This window comes from Oryza sativa, chromosome 7, assembly GCF_034140825.1.
Source record: "Oryza sativa Japonica Group chromosome 7, ASM3414082v1".
NCBI lineage: Eukaryota > Viridiplantae > Streptophyta > Magnoliopsida > Poales > Poaceae > Oryza > Oryza sativa.
In genome coordinates, this window is record NC_089041.1 from 525,737 (window position 1) to 550,264 (window position 24,528).

Sequence of the window (24,528 nt, forward strand, 5' to 3'; positions counted from 1 at the left end):
CACAAACAGGCACCATCCAACTCTGATGGTGGGTAGGGCCAAGAAAGACCTTGGAACAGCACATGGGGTGCTGAGAAGAGAACAAAAGCACCCCTCTGCCCCCACCCTTAACATCTCCCTTCCTAGCCTGATGATGATGATGCGCTTGATACATACTTAGCCTGCTAATACAGCATTTCCAGTGTCTTTCTTGTGCAGCAGGGCAGTTAATGTACTCACATTATGCTAAATTGCATTAGAAAAAGGGAGCAAAGTCCTCCTCCCTCATATGGTGGTGACATCTTGCAAACCTGTACACTGCCTGGCCTCAAAGTCTCCTCTCCTTTCTCACCCATTTTTCTGAGCTTCACATCACAAGTCTTCCTTCCTTCCTTCCTTGTCGTCTGCTAGTTACTCCATGTCACACTAGTCTCACACAGGAGCAGCAACAAGAAGAGGAAGAATAGGTGGAGGAGGAGGAAGGCCGTTCTTGGTGCTTGTGCAGCAGCTTCTTGCACTCACACTTGTTCTCCAGTGAGGCCATTGATGTTCCTGATGCTCACACAGTCACAAGATCCCCTCCCTCTGGGCTGGTTCATTCATTCAGAGAAGATTTGCTGAGATGTTCTTGTTGGTGTGCTTGAGCTGGTAGCAAGGGCGCCACTGGTTGGTGGCTCCACCTCCCTGCATTCCTGGAATTTCTTGGGATTTCTCCTCCTCTTGAGGCGGTGGTGGTTGCTGAGATGCCGGCCAAGTACTTGCAGATGCTCGGGGAGGAGAGGCGGCCGGAGCTTCACCGGCAGCAGGCGGGGTGCGTCACCGGGATCCTGCAGGCGTTCGACCGCCGGTATCCCCTCGCCGCCCACCATTCCCACAATCGCCTTCTTCCCCCAGGTGCTTGCTTTGCTTCCCCCACTTCTCCTAGTGCTATTGCTCGGTTCAAAGATGCAATTTTTTTTTTACCTTCCTTTTCTGTTCATTCTGCTACATCGAGATTTTTTTAATTGTTTGCATTTCTCTGTACAATCAGTAGACTATCAGTCTTGATTTGACTTGTGTGTGCATAAAAGACTTGGTCTTTGGTGTTTGATATGTGTAATTGAAGGCTTATAAACCCATAATTGGTGTGAAAGATGAGTGAAGTTGCTTGGTCTCAGAAGCTTCCAAAATCTTCATGTCAGGGTTGTATGGATGGGTGCTATGCATGCTCCTGGTGTTCCTTCATCCTGCATTGAATTGCTAGGTGTTGATGACAATTAGTGAGATCTAGCTTTTTCCCCAATTTTGGGCCAGGTGCCGGATTTTACAGGTGCATTTAGTTTTTGTGAGAGTGAGATGGAAGTTTTTCTCTGGAATCTTTAGCAGCTACTAAGATTTTTTTAAAAAAATCTGTACTAGTGCTAAATAGCTGGGAGTTGGTCGCAGCAGCCGACAAAAGAGAGAGAGAGAAAGAGAGCCATTACACCCTGTAGACAGATTATTAAGAGCCTGGTTTTGGATAATAAATCTATCTCACAAATGTTGACAGCACTAATTATTAAATTACAAGAAGGTTCTTTCCGAGAAATGTGGCTGTTTGGATGAACTACGACATTGACATATTTGTTTTTTCTTTGTTTCATTTAATTTGTAGCCATTTGAAGATGTTTTTTTAATCGGAAGATCCCTTCTAATATTTCAATTCTCTGAAACAGCCCATGCACTGTCAAGCAGTCCAAGTGTTGGGGAAGAGCGAACAAGATATTCATCTCAGATTGTTCTTGTAAGTTTCAATATTTCTTCTTACATTCAATAGGCATGGATGCATTGTTTATTGTCTTCTACAATCTGTTTGACTGGCTGCAATCTGCATTCAGGACAAGAACATGAGTAAAAGCTGGATCGATAATCAAAGAGCACCATTAACAGTGGAGTTGTCGCAAGGATCTTATTCATCGTCGTCTTGTTCTTCGTCGTCCTCCCTTGATGGAAACAGATCAGGACAGCAAGACCTATCCTCCACTGATCGAATGCTATTTCCGGAGAAGCCATTCAAAAGCTCACCGAAGCTCAAGAGCTCTTCTGACAGTGACTGTGGAGTGGATTACTACCTTGATGATGCCCTTGCCAAGCTCTCAGCCCAACCTAGCTACCCAACTCTTGGTATAAGAAATCTCGTAAAGGATTCAATATATAGAGATACTCGTGATTTTTCAATCAGAACTTTCACCAAAGAGGCAGAAAAAGATCACCTATTCAATTGTGGAGATCCGCCTAGAATCTTGAATGAGCCTCCTAACAGTGCTATCCAAGAGAAAAACAAAGGAACCATGGACATTGACGAATCCCTCCGAGTTTTAGCCAAGCTCAGGAATCCATCTGAATCAGTCCAGCAACCAAGGCTATCATATGATGCTCCTCGCTTCTCGTGTGAAGGAAGGGAATCAGCGTCAAAACTTAGGGAGGTGCCAAGATTGTCACTAGACATAAAGGAAAGCCCTCTTAGGAACCGCGAAATCGACGTAAGGCCAAAGCCAAGCATGACTGATGAAGACAGGAGAAGCAGCATCAGTAAAGATTACAGTCCACCCTTGGAGACCCAGCAAGAACACAATGCCTGTAAACGTCTCCCTAGCGTTGTTGCGAAACTCATGGGGTTGGAAGACTTGCCAGAGCATAAGGACAATACTGCGATATCTTCACAGGTATCCAAATCAGTTACAGAGAGGAGTGAAGAACCCACCATGCTGAGGCCTTTGAGCCTTTCTTCCCAAAATGAGGCTACTCCTAGGCAGCAGAGGAATCTAGATGCAACAATCAAGAATGTTCCTAACTCTAAGTTCCCTGTGGAAACTGCACCTTGGAAACAGCAGGAGAAGATTGTGCTACCTAGAAAATTGCCGAAGGGATCAAAGGGAGCTCATGGAAAAGAGCAACATGCTGCATCAGTTTACAGTGAGATAGAGAAACGGCTCAAGGACCTTGATTTTCAGCAATCGAACAAGGATCTCAGGGCACTCAAGCAGATCCTGGACTCGATGCAAGCGAAAGGGTTGTTGCAGAACAAGAAACGTGAGGAACCATCGATGCCGAAGATATATGATGGAGACCATGATAACGGAGATGTGACTGATGTAAACCTGAGACTGAATAGCACCAGCAACACCAAACAGGCACCTGAAGGAACCCCATCATTTACAACGGAAGAAGATAGCACTACAGAAAGAAGCTTCAAATCACCCATTGTAATCATGAAGCCTGCAAAATCTGCAGACCTGTTAAGTGATGTAACCGAGGATTCCGCTGTTGGTCCATTAGGCGGTTTATCAGAGCTACCGCAGCTGAGAACAGCCAATAGTGCTGATAAAAGGAAAAGCTCAAAGAAGGTCACTAGGGAAGCTGTGGAGCAACATACCAAATCTAGTTCAAGGGCACCTACACCTCAACACCTTGCTTCTTTTGACAAGAGAGCAAATGGAAGGAATGAAGAAATTAGCAGGAAACAGAAGTCTACTTCACAGCTGATGACTGAGAACTCAGCTAGGAGACAGCAGATGCAAAGAGAAAATAATGGAAGCTTGCTAAAGCATAAAAATTCCACTAGCCCTAGAGTACAACAGAAAAAACCTGATTCAGAGCGGAGGGCCAGACCGCCAATTCCCTCTCCCGATTCAAGCAAGAATCAAAGGCAATCTGTGGAAAGGAGCCATTTGGATTCAGTATCACCCAGAAGTAAATTTAGAAGAAAACCTGCTCAAGCACAAGGTGAAGATTTCCATCAAAATGGTGTAAGTAGAAGGACAAGGAGCCTGAACCAGGAAGGCAATGATATGTCCGCAAGGTCAGATGGTAGCATAAGTGTTGCATCAGAGCTGGATGTAGAAGTGACAAGTACAGACAGATCTGCAGAAGTTAACATTTTGAGATCTCAGCATGGCACTCAAACACCATCAGGAAGGAATCCTCAAAAAGTGGTAAACAATTTTCCTTCCTCCAGTTGGCTCTTTCATCCATATTCATAGATGATGTTATTAATGTAAAAACACAGTATTATTCTTCCTAATTTTCACCTTCCTATTATCTAAAAAAATATTCACCTTTGTAACAGCAAAAACATATATTTTAGGAAGAGCTACAATATTTGGTCATAGTTCTTCTGTAAAATGAAATCTGTCCAACTCTAGTTGGGTTCAAGCTGGAAATTTGAAATCGTACAAACATACCATAACTCTTGTCTAATTATGACCTTTTTTAAACTTAAATTCAGAAAACCTCTTATGATGCAAACAAGGACCTGCCATCTATGGATCCTGCAGCAACTATTACTGAGCGGCCTAGTCCAGTCTCTGTATTGGACTCTTCGTTTGATCAGGAGGAATTTTTCCATACCAGCAAGACCACAAATTCATCTAATGTTGGTAAGATCTGCTGCTTCATACTACTTGGTTCATCGATCATATAAAGTGGAGTATTAGTACTTTTCAAAAGAAAATGGGAACTCGAATAGGTTTTCCGGAGTGTCCTTTGAATTACTTCCTGCTTTGATGTCTTAGTTTTCCAGAGTTGGTTGGTTATGGAACTTCTTGTGTAAAGGTTTACATGACTCATGTCTGCTGATGTTTACATGACTCGATAATTAGGTTTCTTCATATTAATTTTCGACAAGTAGTAACGCTGGCAGTGGGTTGAGGTTCACGTGCACATAGTAAGCAAATAGAGATCTCCTGCTACCAATAGTGTTCCTCTCATATAGAATGGTGTGTGCATTATGCACCATAGTTATAGGGTTTTGAAATTTCCTCAAGGAGGGAAAGAACATAACTGAGAGTTGACAAAAATCCTACTGTGGTGTACTATGATTGCACCTACCACTACCAATCAAAAGATCTCCTGTATGCATAGTTCCTTTACAATTTATCCACATGGCTTGCTAGATAAAGTGATATGTCGTAATGCAAGTATGCAACCCCCAAGTAATGTGAACAGTAGAGTTTCAATGATAGAGTGCTTGTCGTTTTTTCTGCAGTAGCATTAGGCACATTCTTAATTTCATTAATGTTGCAATATCAGTATGGAGTGCTAAAGAATCTGCCTTCAGACCAGCGATTAGTTGCTGCACGACATGTTGTTTTGACAACAGAACAAGGAGAATTACAAGGGCCGCAGCATTTAATGTACTATATTTGACACGGATGCGGAATGAATATCAGTTCAAGAATGCTTTAGTTTTTGTCTTTATGCATCTTTAGATGCATCTGCTGGGATATTATCATTCCATTATCTGAAAAAGAGAAGTAGAAAACGCATGAACCTAACATGGTGGACTGGTTACTGAAATTGTTACCAGTGGTATTGATATTGTGTTCCAAAGACTGAAACCTAATTTCTTGAAATTTGCAGATGATGAGCATCACCCATCACCATCAGAAGAGTCCTGCAAGCCTTCTGAAAAGAAGTCCACAGAGCTCCCCACACAACCCAAGAACAGCAAGCTCGCAAACATAGCCAGCCTCCTTAAGAAGCTCCAGCAATTGAGCGTAAACAAGGATGAGGCACCTCCTGTCGATCACATTGCCTTCTTGTGCGAGACGCCAAGCCCAGACCATCGCTACGTATCCGAGATTCTACTGGCGTCAGGGCTTCTGATGAAAGACCTTGGTTCAGGGCTGTCACAAATGCAGCTCCACACATCAGGCTACCCCATCAACCCTGACCTGTTCTTTGTTCTTGAGCAACGAAAATCTGGGTGGACATCCAAACCTGAGGGGATCCATCAGAGCAGGAGCACCACAAAGCCAGATGATCCCAAGAGAGCGCACCGGAAGCTAATGTTCGAGGCGGTGAACGAGCTTCTCCTTGACAAGTTTGAGAAGGAAACCACACTCATCACTGGAGTAGCAGCAAGGGATCCAGTGATGAGCAGCGGGCAGCAGCTGGTGAAGATGATATGCTCCGGCATCGAATGCCTGAAGACGGAGAGATCGCGCATGTGCCAAGAAGACAGCAGCGTGATCCCTGACGCAGAGATCCTCAACAGGTTGGAAGGGTGGTCGCCGAGCTTCATCAGGAGGGAGCTTCCAGGCATGGTGCTGGAGATCGAGAGGTCGATATTCAAGGAGCTCGTCGACGAGGTGGTGCGCGGCGAGTCCGCCGACGGTCAGCCGGCGAAGGCCGGAAGGCGCAGAAGGAGGCTCTTCGCTTGACAGTCACTAGTGATGGCTGCTGACTTGCATTGGAGTGCGAAGCGTGAAGCGAGTGTAACTGTGATACTGTACCTAGTAGTAGCATGTCCATTGTTGAGGTTTGATTTGTCCAGAGAGAGAGAGAGAGAGAGAGGAGGAAGAGCAATGCAGAAACCTGAAGTAGGAATGCAATGTTTGAGGCACTTGCCTAGTTGTTGTTCTGCGATAAATATTATAAGTGAAATTATAACCTGAGACACTGGCAGTTTTCTTGCATTGTGTTACTGTACTTTTGTTTTTGACATTTTACATCTTATCGCTGGAGTAGCAGCAATGGATCCAAGTGATGAGCAGCAAGGGATCCAGTTTTCTGACGGCTGCTTGCGAGAGTTTCCTTCCGTGATTACAAGGAAAAATAACCTATGTAAGTTTCCAAAAAACCTAAATGATACTAAGAAGAACTGGGTTAAAGGAGATTTGGTGAGAGAAAGCACCGAGAGGTACTTCTTAATTATCTAGAATGACTCGGTAGTTTCTTATTGTAGTATGTAGTTTATCTCCACAGCAATTGATCATTGTAATGTAATGATAACATCGCATTCCTCCTTGTTTTCCCTCCCTTCTGATGTGCATTGTAGCCTAATTCTTGACCGTCAGAAGAAGATCGGCGCCTGCAACCTAAGGAATGTGTGGGTCGCTGCTGGAGTGGCTTTTGCGGAATAATTAACTATTTGCCACTCTTACAAGTGGTGATAAATTATTTATCACTGAACCCACATATCATAGAAACATAAGGGCCCACATGTTATAGAGTTGAATGTCCCGGGTTTTGTTGGTAGTACATGTTTGGGAGCACAGCTGGTGCCAAATATGCAAGGATGGAAGGCGACGGCTTGGTTCAAAAGATAAAATGTGCTTGCGTGGTTGAAGCATCGGGAAAAGAGACACGGGTTCCACGTAAAAACTTTTCATCCTGTTGCATCGAATGTTTGGACAGATGCATTGAGTATTAAATATAGACAAAAAAAAACTAATTACACAGATTGCGTATAAAATGTGAGACAAATCTTTTAAGCCTAATTGCTGTATGATTTGACAATGTGGTGCTACAATAAATATTTACTAATGACGAATTAATTATGCATAATAAATTCATCTGTAATTTGTTTTGTTATTATCTATGTTTAATACTTTAAACATGTGTCCGTATATCCTATGTGACACGCCAAAACTTTTCAGCCGTATAACTAAACAGGACCTTAGTGTATCTATCAGTTGACCCAAGTTAAGTAATACGCCATGGAATAGGAAGGTGTACCCCTAGCTTGTTTTATAATGCACCATATATGTATCCACAAAGCCCAGTTATTATAATAATAATATTATTATGTACTCAAAATTCAAGTACCTTCTTTCCATGCTTAAATCGTTGTGGACTGGGATCCCCTTTATTATGCAGCTTCAGTCGATCATCACTAGAACAATGCTATGTTTAATTTGATGCTGGTGCGTATGCATTCGAACCCTTAATTTTAGTTTCACTCTTTCTTTGAGCACTTTCTTTTGAACGTTTAGTGAGTGAAGTTGATTATCAGAATGGGTTTATATATTTCCGCTGAAGTATGTGCGCATCTGTGCGACACTACACACTTCCTATGACCTCCAATACCATTACTCCAGAAAATTAATACTAACATTGGCATAAAGTGTCTGACATTAAAATATTCAGGCATAAAGTGTCTGACATTAAAATATTCAGGAGGAGTATTGATTCTATCTATATTATACAGTCTATAATCTGGTGTTCTGCACAAACAATTTTAAAAAAATACACAACAGAGCTAATTACACGGTACAATTGGTGAATAGAAAGGAAGAAATGAGCAAGCGAAGGTGCTAGGGCTAGGGGATAAAACGTAGTAGAAGGAACCTAGCCGAGCATAATATTAACAGACATCATTGCAAAGAATGAGAAAATTAGTTCCGAACCACAGGGTAAAAATCACAGGCCAAATTACTCCCTCGTTAAGTAGGATCAAAATAACCCAGAACAAACCAGAGGGGTCATTTGTCCAGTTAGGAGAGTTCAAGGTTGAAAATTCAAGAGGGAAAATCAGATCAAGCCAATATAACTCTCTAGTATTCAATTGGAACAAAATTATCATGTTTCGACAGACATATCATTTCACTTCTCATGGTACCGATAAGCAGAAATATTATAAAGGCGAAAAGAAAATTGATGACAATCAGGCCAATCAATATTTGATTGGGGCCAAAATATCTATCTGAGAACCCAGCTTCTCCTCAGCAGCTTTCTCAGCCTTGACACGAAGCCTTGTTAATTGCTTCCTCCTCTCGTATGCAACCTTAGCCTTCTCCTTTCTCTTCTCCTCCAATTCCTGCAGGTGCAATAGACAAGGTGATCAGTGTGCTTTCATGTATAAGAACTAAAGGGAAACATAAAAAGCCCAACCAGAATTGAGATGATAACAGCCTAGAAATGCAGGACATGGTTGAAATAATAGCACAAACTCAGAAACAAAGCAGATAAATGTATCAAACAGAATATTTTGTTGTGAGAAATGGCACAGTTGGTCAGAAGTAGCTGGTTGTAAACATCATTCTGAAAAATCAGTGAGAATACATGTATTTTTTCTTCATTTTACCAATCATGCCAAATATGCTATTTAACTCAACATGGATTAGAAAAAAAAACATGCTGTGTAACAATTGAAAAGGGGATGCAAACAAGAAAAAAAAAGATGCATTTGCAAATTCACAGCCATAGCATAAGTAATCACAGGTTTATGGGAATTCCATCATCTTTGTGCAAATAAATAAATAGGATACTTAAGATTTCGTGCATCATCAGAGTCATCAACTAATCTCAGACAGTTGAGGCTATGGTGTAAAACAAAAGCTAGAGAGGTGTACAGCATAAAAGTAGCTCAGCAAAAACCTACATATTCAAATCCAGAGCATGTTGAGTTTGAGTTCAACGCGTTACCACCGTACAGTTGTACAATCAAATAGCTACAAGGGCCCAATATTCACAAAAGTGATCACATAATACCATAACATTCCAAGATGAACTATTCTTAACAGTCCAACACATGTATTCAGCATTGCATTCATCCTAACACGTTCAGTTCAATAGTACTCCTACATGTATTTAGCATATCCATTCATCCGAAAAGTAAAAGGGGGCACATGTGTACATCATATGCATTCAACCGGATTGTGATTCGGTGACATTCCCCCGTGACATTGAGTCACTGACATGTGGGTCCAAACACATGTGGGTCCCACATATCAGTGACTCAATGTCACCGAGAATGTCACGGGGGAATGTCACTGAATCTGCGTCCCATTCAACCTAAAACTAAAAGCATTACAGCAGCATATGCATTCAAGCTAAAACGAAAAGCAGCGTGAATATGAATACAGAAAGGAAATGTACCCTGATGGTGTCGTGGTAGTTCCAGCCGACCTCCTTGGAGAGCTGGCCGAGGAGGCAGTACTTGTGGCCGGGCTGGAGGCGAAGAACCCTAGAAGCCATGGATTAGTTCATGGAGGAAAAGAAAAGGAGAGGAGAGGAGAGGAAAGGGTTCGAAGCGAGCGTACTTGAGGGCGTCGGGGACGACCATGCGCTTGGTGCGGTCGTAGGGAGGGGGGACGCCGTCGAAGGCCTTGAGGTTGGCGAGGGCGGCCTCGCCGCGGGGGGTCTTGTGGGGGATCATGCCGCGGACGGTGCGCCAGAAGATGCGGGAGGGGGCGCGGAAGTGGATGGGGCCATGGGAGGGCTTGGTGTTCATCCGCTTGCGGAGGAACCGGAGGTACTTCATCTTCTGCCGGACGAGCCCGCCGGAGATGCACATCTCCTCGCACCGCACCACCACCACCCGCTGCCCGTTCAGGAGCTCCTTCGCCACCAGCGACGCCAGCCGCCCCAGCATGTGGTGCCGCGCGTCCACCACCACCCGCCGCGTGCACAGCCCCGAACCCGACACCATCTTCCTCTCCTTTTTCTTCTTCTTCTCCGGTGGGGGTGGTAGGTGGTGGAACGCGGCGGCGGCGGCGGCGGCTGCGGAGAAGCGAAGCTCTAGGGTTTACGAATGAATCTCCTTTTATAGGTGGGGCATCGACGAGGACATAGATAATGGGCCGCACTGGACCTTGATGGGCTTACTTTTGTTTGGGCCTCCAACATGTTCCTTGTATCATGGGGCCTACCATGGGCTCTTCTACGCCTCATTCTTAGAGTTTTTCTGCTCCCAAGATACTAACTGTTCTTTTCTATATTTTTCAAAAAGGAGAAAAGAAAATGTTCTTACAGAGAAAGAAAAAGGATAATTCCAGTACATTGTGCCCTTCAACTACCACATTCCTTGGCTATTTTCAACGCCTATATATTTGCAAATGAGCATCAAAACAGCACAGACTGGTGATGGTTTACCAGATCATCTATATTTTTTTTAGAAATATAATACTACAAGATCATCATCTATATTACTGTAGGAAAACTGGTCGCACAGCTAACATTTGATTTCATGACAGCATCCCAAATACATTAACAATTGACAACGTTTTTTTTTCTTTTTTTGTTATTACTAAACAATAATCCTCAAGCAAATAATATGGTGCCATGCCAACATTGGTGTTTGCAAACCAGCTCTTTCTTCATCATCATTCGTCATCACTGTCAAAAACGACCGCCTTCCGACGATGAACTGCCTGCTGTTTTCTTGGTGGAGAATCATCGTCCGAGTCGATCTCCTTGCGCCTTTGGCTGGCACTGCCACCCCCAGATTCTCTCCTCCGTTTTGGTTCCTGCAGCAGAGGCTCCTCTTTCAGTTTCGATTTATATACAGCTAGCCTCATCATGTTTTTCTTTCAAGTTTGCTATATTACTACAACAAAAAACCAATCGTAGATTCCTTTCAGCTATTATATGCTAACTAGTGTGCAGAAGTAGTCAAACATGAACTGAGTACATTTTTTCTGTTTCCTATTGTTTCACTTCAACATAAACAAAGCAGCAAGTCTGCCTGCTGACCTGTTAATTACTCTGTTGCAGAACTACTGAGCATAAACTACAAAATGTCAGCAATGTAAACTAAAATACTATCAAAATTGGTCATATTCCTAGTGGTTACTGTCAAGATTCTTGAAAATCTTGTCCTCACATATGCTGCAAAAGTATTTAATTCCTTAATGTCTTTATTGGGCATATCCAAGAAAAAACCTGACTTGCAAAATTTGAACCTTACGACAATGTTCATCCGTATCATATATTCACATAATCACATTGCTAACTTGTGAAAAAGAAAACCAAGAGTTTTGAGGCCATGACATTGGTCTTACCTCAATTTCTTCATCTGACATGGCTGCTTCTTCTTCCACATCTTCCTCATATTCATCTTCTTCATCAAGCTCATCTTCCCTCCCCTGGGTTGGTGAGTGCTCAATATCCTCTCCTTCAGTTTCATACTCTGACTCCTCCCTTTCACTCTCAGAATATTCATTTGCCTGTCGTCTAGGCGGACGAGCAGGAAATGATGGTTTGCGAGGAATGTTTCTGCCCATACTTGACTGAAAATGTGCAAACAATACAGATTATGTATAAACAGCAATACATTGGTTAAAAATAACAAGGGTTACATGCTGATGAGTTGCTCACCTTCTTTGCACTAACTATGCGCCTCTCAGCTAGGGCTTCAGCCTCCAGTTCATCCTCAAAACGACTACGTGCTGGCATTCGGCGAGAACCATATTGATGGTCAGGTTCCTCGTCCTGCCAAAAATGAAATTGAATAAATTATTGGGCATAACCAGTACTAAAGTCTTATTAATTGTCACGTCGAATCCAATCTCCTGCCAGAATGCACCAAAAGGACAAGTTGCAAATCATCACAGCACATTTTACTCCTACAAAAACAGCTATTGAACACGTGTATCTAACTCTAAGGAAAAACATCATGTGAGCTACAACAGCAGAATAAAATTAACCATCTACCCAGAATCTGAATATGTAACCATTCAGTAAGGTACACTCACAGTTGAGTAAACCAGCTAAGCATAGAAAAAAATCTCACACAAACAAACTGCCAACATAATGATTCTATGTATCTGAGCCATTTACAGTAAGCTTAAACAAGTCCATATTGCCCCTATGAAATTACAGATAAACAATTTATGTGTACGTGCCATGGGCATACGATAGCAGCCTACATGGTTTCAAAAAAGGAAATAAAATTAACCAGACAAGAAAATTTTGGATATCATCGCGTAAATAACATGTAGGACTGAAGAGGATTTCAGTTTTCACTGAACAGAGTTTTTACCATGCAACAGCTTTAGGTCGGAAAGTGAAATTGAACTTAAATCACTTGCTAAAATCAAATAAGGAGTGGGCAGTGTTAATAAGATGTGGAGGGAAATTTGGAAGCATAGGAACAACTGTTTGTGGCAGTGTGCAACTCTGTATGTGGCAGCGGTGATCCAATCAGTAGCAAATGAAGGTGCACTTTGGTGCTTGCCTGGAGTTTCAAAGCTTCGAAACCTGTTTGCTAGGTCGATAGCCCTTGCGACTTAACTAGGTCATTCGGTTTGTTTGGTTCTTTTGTAAGACATGACGGTGTTTAGGGAGTGGGATTTTTTCTAAACTCCCCTGTGCCGCACCGCCCCTACACAGATCTCCTGCGTGTTCGAGAAAAGAAAAAGGTGTGGAGGGTCTTGCACTTTACCAGCATTATATTGCAGCCAAAAGTGGCCGCACAGCTAAATTGGAAAGACTGGCGATCATTCAAATGGCATTTACTAGTGAGATTTAATAGGATGCGTCTGGACTAAATATCATTTATTACTAATACTAGAACTGTATGAACAACAATAACTGATTGTATCAATGACCTTAAGCGGAAGAAATAAGAGAAATGACAAGAAACCCACCTCATCTAATGCATCTTCCAAAAATCCAGGAGAAAGCTGCCTTCTTTGCCTGGCAGGCTGTGTGTACTTGCGGCTAACCTTTTCTTTTTTGCGTTGAAGAATTGAATGGGCTCGAATATTTTGGCCCAAGGCCTGCATATTGAAAAGGGACAAACTTCATTCAAAATGCATATATAACAAGTTTAGAACAGAAAGGAAATACAGCAAAGCATGGAACAGGATTAAATGCATTTACTAAATCGGCATGTCAACTATTTGGTTATTGCGCCTTCACAAAAGGAAACTTAACCCTATGTGATTTACTTTTTGTGAAAAGTTCACTGGAGCAAGCCACAATAAATGCTATGCAGCGTAGCAGTAAGAACAAATCATGTTACAATAACTTTTAGACTCTCAAATCAAAGCTGAAACTCACAGGATCTAGAACGCGTGTTGAACTGCCACAGAAATTGAGCTAATTAATGCTTGCTTATGCATTGGAGAAAAACATGAAAACACACAAACAAGAGAATTTGCTGAATACAAATTGCAGTATTGTTGGAAAATGGGACCTGATATCACATTGATATTTGTTGGAATGACGACATAAATTTCTTACATCTTAGAACTCATCCTCTCATCATAAAAGGAAGAAAAAAAACAGAGAAAGCAACAAGATTGTGGAACTCATTCAAATGATTTCATAATGATTACATCTTTATTTTTAGGATAAATATGATGAAAATCTTGCTCTTTACCATTCAAGAGATTTACAATCAACATGCCAAGATTTGCATGTAATGTTTTTAGACACTGGAGAATCGTCAATTTACCAACTATAGCTAAAAATGTTATCACATGTTTGTGATCCAAGAAAAACAATTTGCTTGCTGATTGTCATGCTCTAAATTTGCTTGCTGATTATCCTGCTCTAAAAGCATCAACTGTCCTCTCAATTATTTTATATAGTGATCCTGACTAGCTATGCGCCCAAGAATAATCAAATTTGAAGCTCATATTTCCATGAAGAAGACCATTATTGTAGCTTGCAACATTAGTTAGTACTTTAGTAGCATTTCCTTAATGGTACTAGCTTACCAGTTATGCTCATATTCACTTGTTTGTCAGTTATCTGGTACAAATTCAGTATCTGCTCAAATCTCTCATGGTCAGATACCAAATTATATTTACTTAATTTGAAGTTTGCATTCTGACTATCTTGCTGATTATTCTACTCTATTAAGTATTACATGCATCCAACTCCTATAATCTAAAGAAATAAGGGAAAAAATATAAATGTTCATGTTACGTCAAGCCCAATGGCTATCCCCTATAGAAAAAAATGGAAAGTGAGTATAACACAACACAAATCATGTTGTTTTTGACATAGGAACCATATCAGAAGCAGCATTGGGACAAAAGTAAGTCATACACATGTCATTCAGTGTTGCATATACATCCAATGAATTAAGAAATGGAGTTTTTGGTTACCCTTTCTTTTTCCTGCTTCACTTTCTCAGGATCCTTAGATTCGATCCATTTTTGCATCTTAACAGTTTTCTTATTCTGAGAATCAACAAGAGCAGTTAATAAACGATGTGATTTCGAAGACAAGGAAGATGGCATGAATCTCATTTTCCGTAAGAGCCTTCCTTGTGATTGAAGGACTCCCTGCATTACAATTCAAAATTATATCAGGTTAGTGAGACCTATGCGGTAAGAGCATGAATGAACAGAGGTGGTAGCGAACATTGTTGAATTGCAGATAAGAAGTACTTTACCTTCCCATTCCTCAGAAACAGATGGGACTGATCATGATGTGCTTCATGTACAGATATATCAAGAACTTCATTACCAATCAGCAGCTGCATCGTTCCATCTTTCCATTTTACAATGCGCGCATTACTTTCACACTGCAACAATGCTCATTTATCATATGCATAGCCACATAGTGCACCGACCACCTGTCACAAACTACTTAAAAGGGCAATGACCAAAAAAAAGGAGGAAGAAAATGAAACAGACCAAGCATCTTATGGTATGTATAATAACATATATATTCTTTTGCAGGGAATACATAATAACAGTTGGGCAAGTTGGCTATGAGAGAAGACTCGGTGCAAGCATCACTAAAGGCTAGTTCACAACCCTGATTATTGTAAGAAAGTTAAGAAGCTGCCCAGAGCATCTTCAGGGAGGGAAACTTAGAAGATGGCGACATAGCATAACTGAGTCTGTAATGCTAAAGGATTTCAAAATGCTACTTGAAAAACATTCCACTTACAGATGTAGTGCCATTAGCATTCTTAACGGTTCTCCACCGCACAATATTGTCCTCCAGTCGTATCCTTTTTTTAGTCCCAGATTCATCTGTAACAAATACATCCTCCTCCACATATGTTTTAGGATCAAAAGGCTTCGGGTCAATCCCCATAATGTTTGATACCTTGATCACATTCATCTACAAGTTAAGAAATCAGTCAGTAACAAAAAAATCTATGAATAGCTGCAAAAGCACAAAATATTTAAGCACCAATCATTAATATTCCTAGTCAAGCCTATAACATGACAGCAAAGTTCTCTTCAATAATACCATGACATAAAAAAGAAATTTCAACTACTAAAGGGCCAACGTCACATAATAAGTACAAGCATGGAGTTCATAGCAGCACAGGTTCTTTATTTCTGACATTGTACTGCACCAGTCAATTGTGCAGTTCTGCACAACAACATTTACGAACAAGCACAAAATATCAGCAATTAAACAGTAACAGATACAAAGAATGACAAATAAAAATCTGGTGTATATACAGCAACGCAATAAATATCCATCAAAGATAACTGATGTCTGCCAATATATAATCATCTTGTCAGAAAAGATAACAGTGCTGTATGGTCAAAGACTGAAAGATATATGGTTCGAAAGGGGTAGTCAACTCACTCTGTCCGGTTGAGCTGGCGGCTGCTTAAGTGGAACCACCAGGTTCAACGGTGGACCAACTGGTTTCTCTTTTGGTTTCAATTCACGATTTTCATCTGATTCATATCTCATATCTTCATCAGCTACTACATCCTCAGGCTGCAAATCCTTCTCATAGTGACCTTCATCTTCCATAGGTGATCTCTAAAAAAGAAAGGAGGAAATTTTGAGTACCTATTGCATCCAGAAAAAAGTTAGGTGTGAAAGTTGATCAATACTGACTGGAGCACAGATCTATATTCATGCAGGGTACATACAAGAAATGAATAGGGAGAAAGATTAGATTTTTAGATAAATACATAATTAGCAAAGATGCTACCTGCATTAGTAAATTTGTTACATAGTTAAGCATCATATGGTAACTCTGAATTTAAAAGAAGATAAAACACAAAATTCTCTACATATTGAATTACATGAATACTTTTGCTGATATTCAGTTTAAACAACATGCCACCAAGTCATCGTTAGCATACTGTACTTGCTCAGTGCAGAATGTATAAAAAAATGGCTCTGTTTAGAATTTCCGTGAAAATCTTTGCTGGTTTTCTTTAAGCCCGACGAAAGATATTCCTACTTTAAGCCTAGAATGGTAGGTAACTTGAGCATAAAAATCTCACATGGGAATCTTCATCAATTTCATGTTGATCACGATATGGAGCAGGTCCATCTTCATCGCTTTCACCAAATACATCACGGACAACTTCATGATCTCTCTCCTCCTCAACTGGCGAGCTGCATAAGATTATGGTTCTTACGAGTTACTACTTACTACAAAGGTAGGGAGGATATACATAGGCAAAGAGTGCATATTGAGTCACTAGCAAAATACTAAGAAACAGTTAATGAAGAAGTGGATAGATTGTTACTCCCTCCGTACTCGTAAAGGAAGTCGTTTAGAACAATGTTTAAGTCAAACCTTGGGAATATAAATCCTGAATAACTCTCAAGTTGTTGAGTTTAAAAATGTAAAAATTATATGAATAAATTTGTCTTGAAAAATACTTTCATAAAAGTATACATATACCACTTTTTAATAAATATTTTTATAGAAATAAGTCAAAGTTGTGTTTTGGAGACCGTGTCGGTGTCCTAAACGACTTCCTTTACAAGTACGGAGGGAGTACGTCGTAATGTCAGATCTAGAAAGCATATAATGCACGGACAATAGATAGGATTCTGATTGTTTTCCCTTAACCTTGGTGTTTTCCTTGTTTGATGAGGTTCCTCATCTTCATGACCTCGGCCAGCATAATAGTCATCTTCAGACCCTTCAGATTCAGAGGCAACAACTCCTCTTCTTCCGCTAGCTACTGGCCACTGCTGATAGCCTCCGTCTTCACTATCCATGCCTGCTGCATCATTTTGCATCACCCGGTCACTAAATTCTCTTTCTGGGGAGCTCTGGACCTTTTCCCCATCACTTTCTCCTTGATCAAGATCAGCTTGATGAGCTTCAGCTTCGCTTTCTTCTTCCATCCCAACTTGCCCCTCACTTTCACCTTCTCCTTCCGCTTCACCTTCCCCTCCATTATCAGCCTCACCTTCCACTTCTTCCTGTACAAGCAAATCAATAAGCAAGCATCACATCAGATAGCTGCAGCGGAAGTATACAGAATGCATCAATGAAGAACTGGGGCACAAGAAGAGCCTACGAGAGCTAAACTCTGTGGCAAGATCAGCAAGGAATGACGGTTCGATTTTTACACCGTGATAGGTCCAGTATGTCTCCAAATCACTTGCTACAGCTGGGCACTGAAAAAAACTAGCATTACACACAGAGGATTTACACTTGAGACTGACAGACTTGCGCGCAAAGTGTGAGGAAACAAAATGATGGAATTCTGAAATGCCAGTGGTGTTCAAGAGGCAATGCTCCATATCACGTCACCTAAAATTACAATAGTTTTGGTCCAAAAAAGTACAATATTCTACTAGCAAAGCTTATTATCAAGATGTTCCTTTCAGAATTTTCGAACAGATGATTGGGGATCAGCGAAGCAGAAATGTACTGGTTCATCAAACTGCAGTATCCCAATGGCGAGATTTATTCCAGCCGAACAAACCTAAGCCCTAGCCCCAGGACGGGGGGACAGGAAGCAGGGGAGGGGAGATTTGAGATTTTTACCGAGTGGTAGCCGGAGCGGGCATGGCCTTCGCTACGGACGTCGTCTTCGTCGTCGTCGTCGTCCACCACCTGGTGGCGAAGCAGCTGCTGCTGCTGCGGATGCGGGTGGTCGTCCTCGTCGACGACCTCGACGGCCTCGTCGTCATCCTCTTCGTCCTCCGACTGGTCGCCGAAGAGGTTCTGCATCATCTGGTTCCTCGTCTCCTCCTCGACATCCCTCTCCCTGTCGCCGCCAGCCATCGCCGCCGCCGCCGCCTCTCCTCTCCAATTCTTCTTCAATTGGGGATTTCTTTCGAAAATGCTGTCAAAAGTGCGGCCGATGGAAGCCGAAAAAATGGGGCGCCTCGCTCGCTCTCCTTCTCCTCCTCCGTAGCCGTAGCCGCCGCCGCCGGCCGCTGGCCGAGTAGGAGGCCGGAGCTCGGCGCGACGACGACAGGACGCGCTGCCGCAAGGAGGTTCGCCACCGCTGCCGCTCCCGGGATGAGCGCGTCGTCGTACTACCGCCCGCGCCACGCCGCGGCGCTGGACGGAGCGGCGGCCGTGCGGCCTTTGGGGCGCCCCGCGTCGGGCGGCGGCGGCGACGAGTCGCGAGCCGTGCCGGCAGCGAGAGCGAGATGCTCGCCGGGAAGAGTGGTGGATGGGTGCCCTTGTGTTGGATTGAAATGTTGTGCTAACAGGGGGTTTTTGATTGATATAGATTTGTTGGTGTTTCCTTAGGGTGAAATTCCATGTTCCATAACGTGTTTCAGTATAAATTAAAACATTCTCCATCTACTAGGTGTAACATTTTTTTTTCTAACTAACGAAACAGCGCTCAATTTTGACAAATAAATCGGACGCCCAATTTGTAAGGGTTCCATTTTTTTTTATTTTTCCTTTCTCTTCTTCAGGTTACTATCGGGCCAAGCGCATTCGTGTTTAAAAAAGTTTTTTTAGAAAAAACAAAATCAAATTTTTTAAAAAAAATACAATATAAATGCATACACTCATATAAACATACGCGCACATGCAAGTACCCGAGTGGATAGGTTACACAGCAAGAACCTATTTAGGTGGTGGTGTTTGGATCCAGGGACTAAACTTTAGTCCCTGTCATATCGGATGAATTTGGAGTATTAAACATAGACTACTTATAAAACTAATTACATATAAATAAGAGCTAATTCACATGACAATTTTTTTAAAAACCTAATTAATCCATAATTAGCGCATGTTTACTGTAGCATCACATAGGCTAATCATGGATTAATTAGGCTCAATAGATTCGTCTCGCAAATTAGTCCAGGGTTATAGAATAGGTTTTATTAATAGTCTACGTTTAATATTTATAATTAATGTCCAAACATCCAATCTTTTAGTCCCATCTAAAAGTTGAGCAGCACTCATCTCACGAAATAAAGTTTTTCTAAATGTGATGTTAAAAAATCATATTTCAACACTTGAATTATTATATTTGGTCTAGATAAATTACATATATGCATGCCTGCATTAGTGAAAACTCATGTCAAAAGAAACATATTTTTCCTAGGCGAATGTTTTGTGATGCAGCAATATGTATGGATAATATTTGCTTATGTATCTTGGCTCGATTTCACAGAACAACAAAACACCCATCACTAGATATGTTAACAGAGTAGATCACCAAAATATTTAACTTTTGACATCAATCAAATTGGTTGAATGTCTTAATCCTGGTCCTTGTTGGCACTGTTGTTGGTGTCAAGGAAGCAAGTCATTATGCCATTGCCACCTCCTGTGCTAAGGAAATAGCATACGCATGCTACATCACAAATGATCTCGGCTATACACTAAGATGAAATGAAACCAACAATAGTTGGTGCGGTCAAAAGTGGCACAAGCCGAAAGCAGTAACTAAAAGACTGAAACAATCGGTCCAAAGTTCCAAACACACAATTTATTCATAAAATTTTGAAGTGTTACAAATATATTACATCGCTTCGACTCCGATGTACAAATGTTGCTAGTAACTCAGCTCAGTATCACACTATCTGACTCGTCTCATCAACAAACATACCGACATTGAAACAGCAGCACAAGTTTAATTTAACCAGAAATCAATAAACTGAACAAAAAAGACAAACAACAGGTAATCCATAACTAATAGCACTGAAATTTCTGCTGATGGAAATTGCAGTATGAACAAAAGTACCTGCTCATCGCAATTATGCATCACTTAACAGAAATAACACCAAACATGCAGCTTGGCAGCAAACAAGAGCGACTAGGCGCTTGGCTACCAAGCCCATCTTATAGGCAAAAGGGCAACACTGCCTACATGCACCCTAGCAGCTCTGCAGTATTGGAACCCAAGCACTCCCCTCTGGTTCATTGTAAGAGAGTAGTAATATAATATATATGCCAAATCCAAGCTCAAGTATCATCATAACCCAAGCGGAAACAACTATCCCAACCTTGATAATATTTCAGCACAAAATCATGAAAGAACAAGGGAAAGCAAATTATAAATAACAACAATGTCAACTGATTGCAGAACATGCCAAATCACAAACAGTTCGAAGAAACCATTCAAATACAAATCACTTCAAGAATTACCAAAAGAGTTTACCATTTACTGAAACAACGCCACAGGTAACTAACTAACCCATGAAAAGAAAAGATGAAACATGATGTCACCTTGCTAGGAAGATGTTTGAGAATAGGTTTCATAAAACCGTCAATTAAGTACCGGTAATAGTGAACAAAGAAGCGTCTAAACCACAAATGTTTCTGTAATCTTAGCAACATAAGGGATGTTCGGTAAAGCTATATATGGCCGCTTTGCAGCCAGCCAATACAGTATCTAGTATTGAAATTTTATGGTAGCAGCAGCCAGGGCAGCCGAACAACCCTATTGTAAACAGATAATCAAAAGGCAGCATGAAAAAAAAAGTGAGCAAGTTGTGTTTGGGATCTTTGGGTGCACGCAGTAATTAAAGTTGAGAAAAACATATAGTGGTACTGTTACCACGGAAAGTTACTCTTAAGTTGTGACACTGGCCTACAAATGAAATTGAGGAGGTAGTAAAAACATTAGGACAGCAAGGCTTAAATTAAGGAGGTAATGTTGCATCAAGACGACAACGACAAGGCTTAATTTAAGTTTAAGGATGTACTTACTTTAAATCATCAAGCACACAAGGCTTAAATTAAGTAGGTGCTGATACATCAAGCCCACAAAAGCTTAAATTAAGTAGGTGCTGATACATCAAGCCCACAAGGCTTAAATTAAGTAGGTGCTTCCACAAGGCTTAAATTAAGGAGGTACTAATAGATTATAAGACCACAAGGCTAGAATTAAGAAGGTCCTCATAGAGTAAGACCACAGGACATGGAGATTATTATTTCATAATCTAAAATCGGTCGGCAGCGATGATTTTACACAGAATAATTTAGGAGGGTGGCATTGGCAACGAGGAGGACATATGGTGGTCAGACTGTTGAGTCTCCTCGAATAGAACATCGTACATCCCAAAAAATGAGGTGACAAAAAAAACTAGACCAAGATTTTTTGCCCAGGCGACATCATACCAAATGTGCCCTTCGGGCGGTGGCCTGCAATGCAAATTAAGATGGATAATAAATTAATTAGCTCATCGCATTGATTGATTCATCATATATATAAAAAAAAGGACATGAGTGCTGACGCATATATATGTGATAGATAATGGATGGATTAAGTACCTCCCTATGCAAGGATTAGCATAGATCTTGATCCTGTGGGTATTGCGGTGGACATCTCGAGCGGCTCGCTGCCGGATGATGGGATCCAAGAGCTGTGGCAACCTTTCAAGGTTGGCCTTTTCCATGGCATCGAGATGTCTACGCACCTAGCGATCATCAATTAATCAATCAAATAATCAAAAAGCAAGCTAAGGCAAGAAGAAGCAAGGAAGGAAGGAAGGAAGGAGACGGAGTAGGGTACGTACGTCTTCCGCGGCCTTGGAGTGGAAGGCGCGCCGGGCTGCCGCCATCATCCTTGTAGCGGCGAACGACATGGGGATCGAACGGATCTACTCCTCCTGTCCGTCCTGGTTAGGGTTAGGGTTCCACAAGCTCTCTCTCTCTCTCTCTCGCTCTTCTCCCACCTTTACTTCCAACAAAAAAAAAGGGGATAAATCCGAATCCGGGAAGGGATGAGAAAGAAAAAGCCCAGCCCAGCCCAACCCAGCCCACCGATAAAATACAAAAGCGATTTCCAAGAGAGAGGAAAGAACGAAAGAAAAACAATAATAAAGAAATATATAAAGCTGAAGCTCAATCCAATTCCAAACCCTAGCCTTCGTCTTCCTTCCTCCTCGATTCGATTCGATTTGATTCGTGATGTCGCTCTGCCGCGCTGTGGTGATGCAGTCGCGGGGGCTTCTTCTCCGCACCCGCCGTCGGACCTTCTCCACCACCGGCGCCACGGATCAAGAGCAGGTAACTAACTCCTATTCTTCCTTCTCACCAAGACCACCGGATCGATACACATCTCATCTTTCTGCTCAACTGAATTTCTGTATGCGGCATCGAATATATATGGACTTCACAAACGGCGAAATTGAATGCTCTGGTTCGCTTGTCCCCGCCTAATTTTAGGCCATTTTCCAATGCACCTAATTTTATTTTTTTTCGCCGGGATATGCACCTAATTTTGGGATTGGGATTCGGTGACATTCCCCCGTGACATTCTCAGTGACATTGAGTCACTGACATGTGGGACCCACATGTGTCTGGACCCACATGTCAGTGACTCAATGTCACCGAGAATGTCACAGGGGAATATCACCGAATCCCAGTACCTAATTTTGTCCCCTCTAACAGTCAGCAGTAGATAACTGTAGAGAATTTCACTTATGTTACTCCATCTCTAATCCTATTTAGAAATTGATTCAAAAAAAACTCTTCTTTTTGGTTTCTGTCTATATGTCTTAGAGTTTCCTTATGCGTTGCACATAAATATAGCCTTTATCTGGCCTCTTGGTTTGGATACTGAAGGTAAAACATATATAAGATTAAGATGAGATTGGAGAGGTGGTGGGCTACTGGGCTCCTCTTCCCTAACTCCCTAAGACCAACTTAAATCGTCTTGTATGTGCAAGTTGGCTGGTATTTGTTATATTAGAAGAGATTCTGTTTTTCTCTAAAAGATTAGAAAATGACCGCATGAATGTAACAGTAATACCATGTATTAGGAGCATGGGCACATAAAACAGTTCTGGAGTTAGAAAGCAGTCGGCTTTCTGATATATGTTAAGAACACACTTGCTGAATGTTCATAGTTAATTTTCATACTGTGATTACAGGCTCATTTTCATCAGTTACTAATTAAAAAATGTTGTTTTTTAAGTGTTACCGCTGAATCTATATAGGTTCTAAAAGAGTATGTGAATTTCTCTCATATTTCTAACTTGTAACCTCAGTCCGCCGTATGCTTGTGTGTTTCATTTTCTTCTCTAAATCAGCCGGCGACGTTGAGGCCTATGAATGCTTGTCAGTAACAACTCAGCACTAACAATGCTGGTGACTTACCGTCCTCTGATACCATGAGGGAGTAATTGATCATTTTTGTCTTGATTTGTGCTCAAACCTGTGAATCCTAATCAGGTCAGAAGGACCAACATCGTCAGAGAAATTGATGAATTGAAGGCGAAGGTGAAGAGGGAAATGATTGAAGATGTCGAGAAGGTAAAAAGGGTGGAGAATGAAGATAGAAATGTGCTCAGCCGGTATGTGGTTGCTTGCAAGTTTATGTTTGTCATTGTTTTCCACCTTGGTTTCAGGGGCAGCTTCATATATATGTGTTGTGTATATCATTCGCACAGGTTGTTGACTTTCTGCGGGATGCCCAGGGGTGTATTTCGAGATAATCTAGTGTTTGGATGTAACGTAGTTGCGGTGTTTGTTGCATCCGGTGTAGTTGGGGCATGCAGTGCTGGCTGGAGAGATGCGCGGCGTAAGCGTGCAAAGTTTGGTACTAATGCTTGAAGTTTAATTAGCTGTAATGTTAGATGGAGGAGGGCCTGTGTAACACCCTGAAAATTCCTGATAATAAAAATCACTAAAATTTCGAACTTTTTAAAACTTTTGCATCATGCTGGTTGTTATGATTCCTATTGCTTGCCAAACCATAAATGATCACCAAGAAAGTAAAGAAAAGAACTACATTTAAGCAATAGAAATGATTTACGAGAATATATTTAATCCTACAAATAATTATGCACAAGATATTAAAATCAAATAAAAGAAAAGTTATTATTAACCTATTTTATCAAATATTAAAATATTTGAATAATGTAGGTGGGTGCCATAATATGAGTACACATGAAATGATGATTATTCAAATAAACTGA

The 24,528-nt window shown here is 41.4% G+C and overlaps 4 protein-coding genes and 1 non-coding gene across 6 annotated transcripts; 2 read left to right on the forward strand and 3 right to left on the reverse strand.

Moving 5' to 3' along the window:
- The first annotated feature begins 341 nt into the window (after window positions 1–341).
- LOC4342218 (protein LONGIFOLIA 1) lies at window positions 342–6,416 on the forward strand. Of its 2 annotated transcripts, XM_026027031.2 has the most exons (6): window positions 342–645; window positions 744–873; window positions 1,674–1,741; window positions 1,836–3,932; window positions 4,226–4,376; window positions 5,359–6,416. In XM_026027031.2, exons 2-6 carry the CDS (start codon window positions 744–746, stop codon window positions 6,159–6,161), a joined length of 3,249 nt encoding a protein of 1,082 aa, XP_025882816.1. In that variant the 5' UTR covers window positions 342–645; the 3' UTR covers window positions 6,162–6,416. The 2 variants fall into 2 exon arrangements, with proteins under 2 accessions (XP_025882816.1, XP_015646820.1); XM_015791334.3 differs by having other exon boundaries at window positions 342–873.
- Window positions 6,417–8,258: 1,842 nt separating this feature from the next.
- On the reverse strand, window positions 8,259–10,271 carry LOC4342219 (large ribosomal subunit protein uL13y). The gene is made up of 3 exons (XM_015791338.3): window positions 9,765–10,271; window positions 9,601–9,688; window positions 8,259–8,539 (listed from the first exon to the last, which is right to left on the reverse strand). Exons 1-3 carry the CDS (start codon window positions 10,151–10,153, stop codon window positions 8,396–8,398), a joined length of 621 nt encoding a protein of 206 aa, XP_015646824.1. The 5' UTR covers window positions 10,154–10,271; the 3' UTR covers window positions 8,259–8,395.
- On the reverse strand, window positions 8,731–8,810 carry LOC112939787 (small nucleolar RNA R12). The gene has a single exon (XR_003243650.1). It is a non-coding gene; the product is annotated as a small nucleolar RNA R12 (small nucleolar RNA).
- Window positions 10,272–10,533: 262 nt separating the features above from the next.
- Window positions 10,534–18,839, reverse strand: LOC4342220 (protein LEO1 homolog). Its single transcript, XM_015791336.3, has 11 exons — window positions 18,176–18,839; window positions 17,246–17,604; window positions 16,668–16,782; window positions 16,012–16,194; window positions 15,355–15,531; window positions 14,852–14,983; window positions 14,562–14,741; window positions 13,092–13,223; window positions 11,821–11,934; window positions 11,505–11,732; window positions 10,534–10,970 (listed from the first exon to the last, which is right to left on the reverse strand). Exons 1-11 carry the CDS (start codon window positions 18,413–18,415, stop codon window positions 10,827–10,829), a joined length of 2,004 nt encoding a protein of 667 aa, XP_015646822.1. The 5' UTR covers window positions 18,416–18,839; the 3' UTR covers window positions 10,534–10,826.
- A 3,583-nt stretch (window positions 18,840–22,422) lies between these two features.
- On the forward strand, window positions 22,423–24,259 carry LOC4342222 (uncharacterized). Its single transcript, XM_015789855.3, has 3 exons — window positions 22,423–22,615; window positions 23,783–23,904; window positions 24,001–24,259. The coding sequence occupies exons 1-3, from the start codon at window positions 22,517–22,519 to the stop codon at window positions 24,161–24,163; spliced, it is 384 nt and encodes a 127-aa protein (XP_015645341.1). The 5' UTR covers window positions 22,423–22,516; the 3' UTR covers window positions 24,164–24,259.
- The last annotated feature ends 269 nt before the right edge of the window (window positions 24,260–24,528 follow it).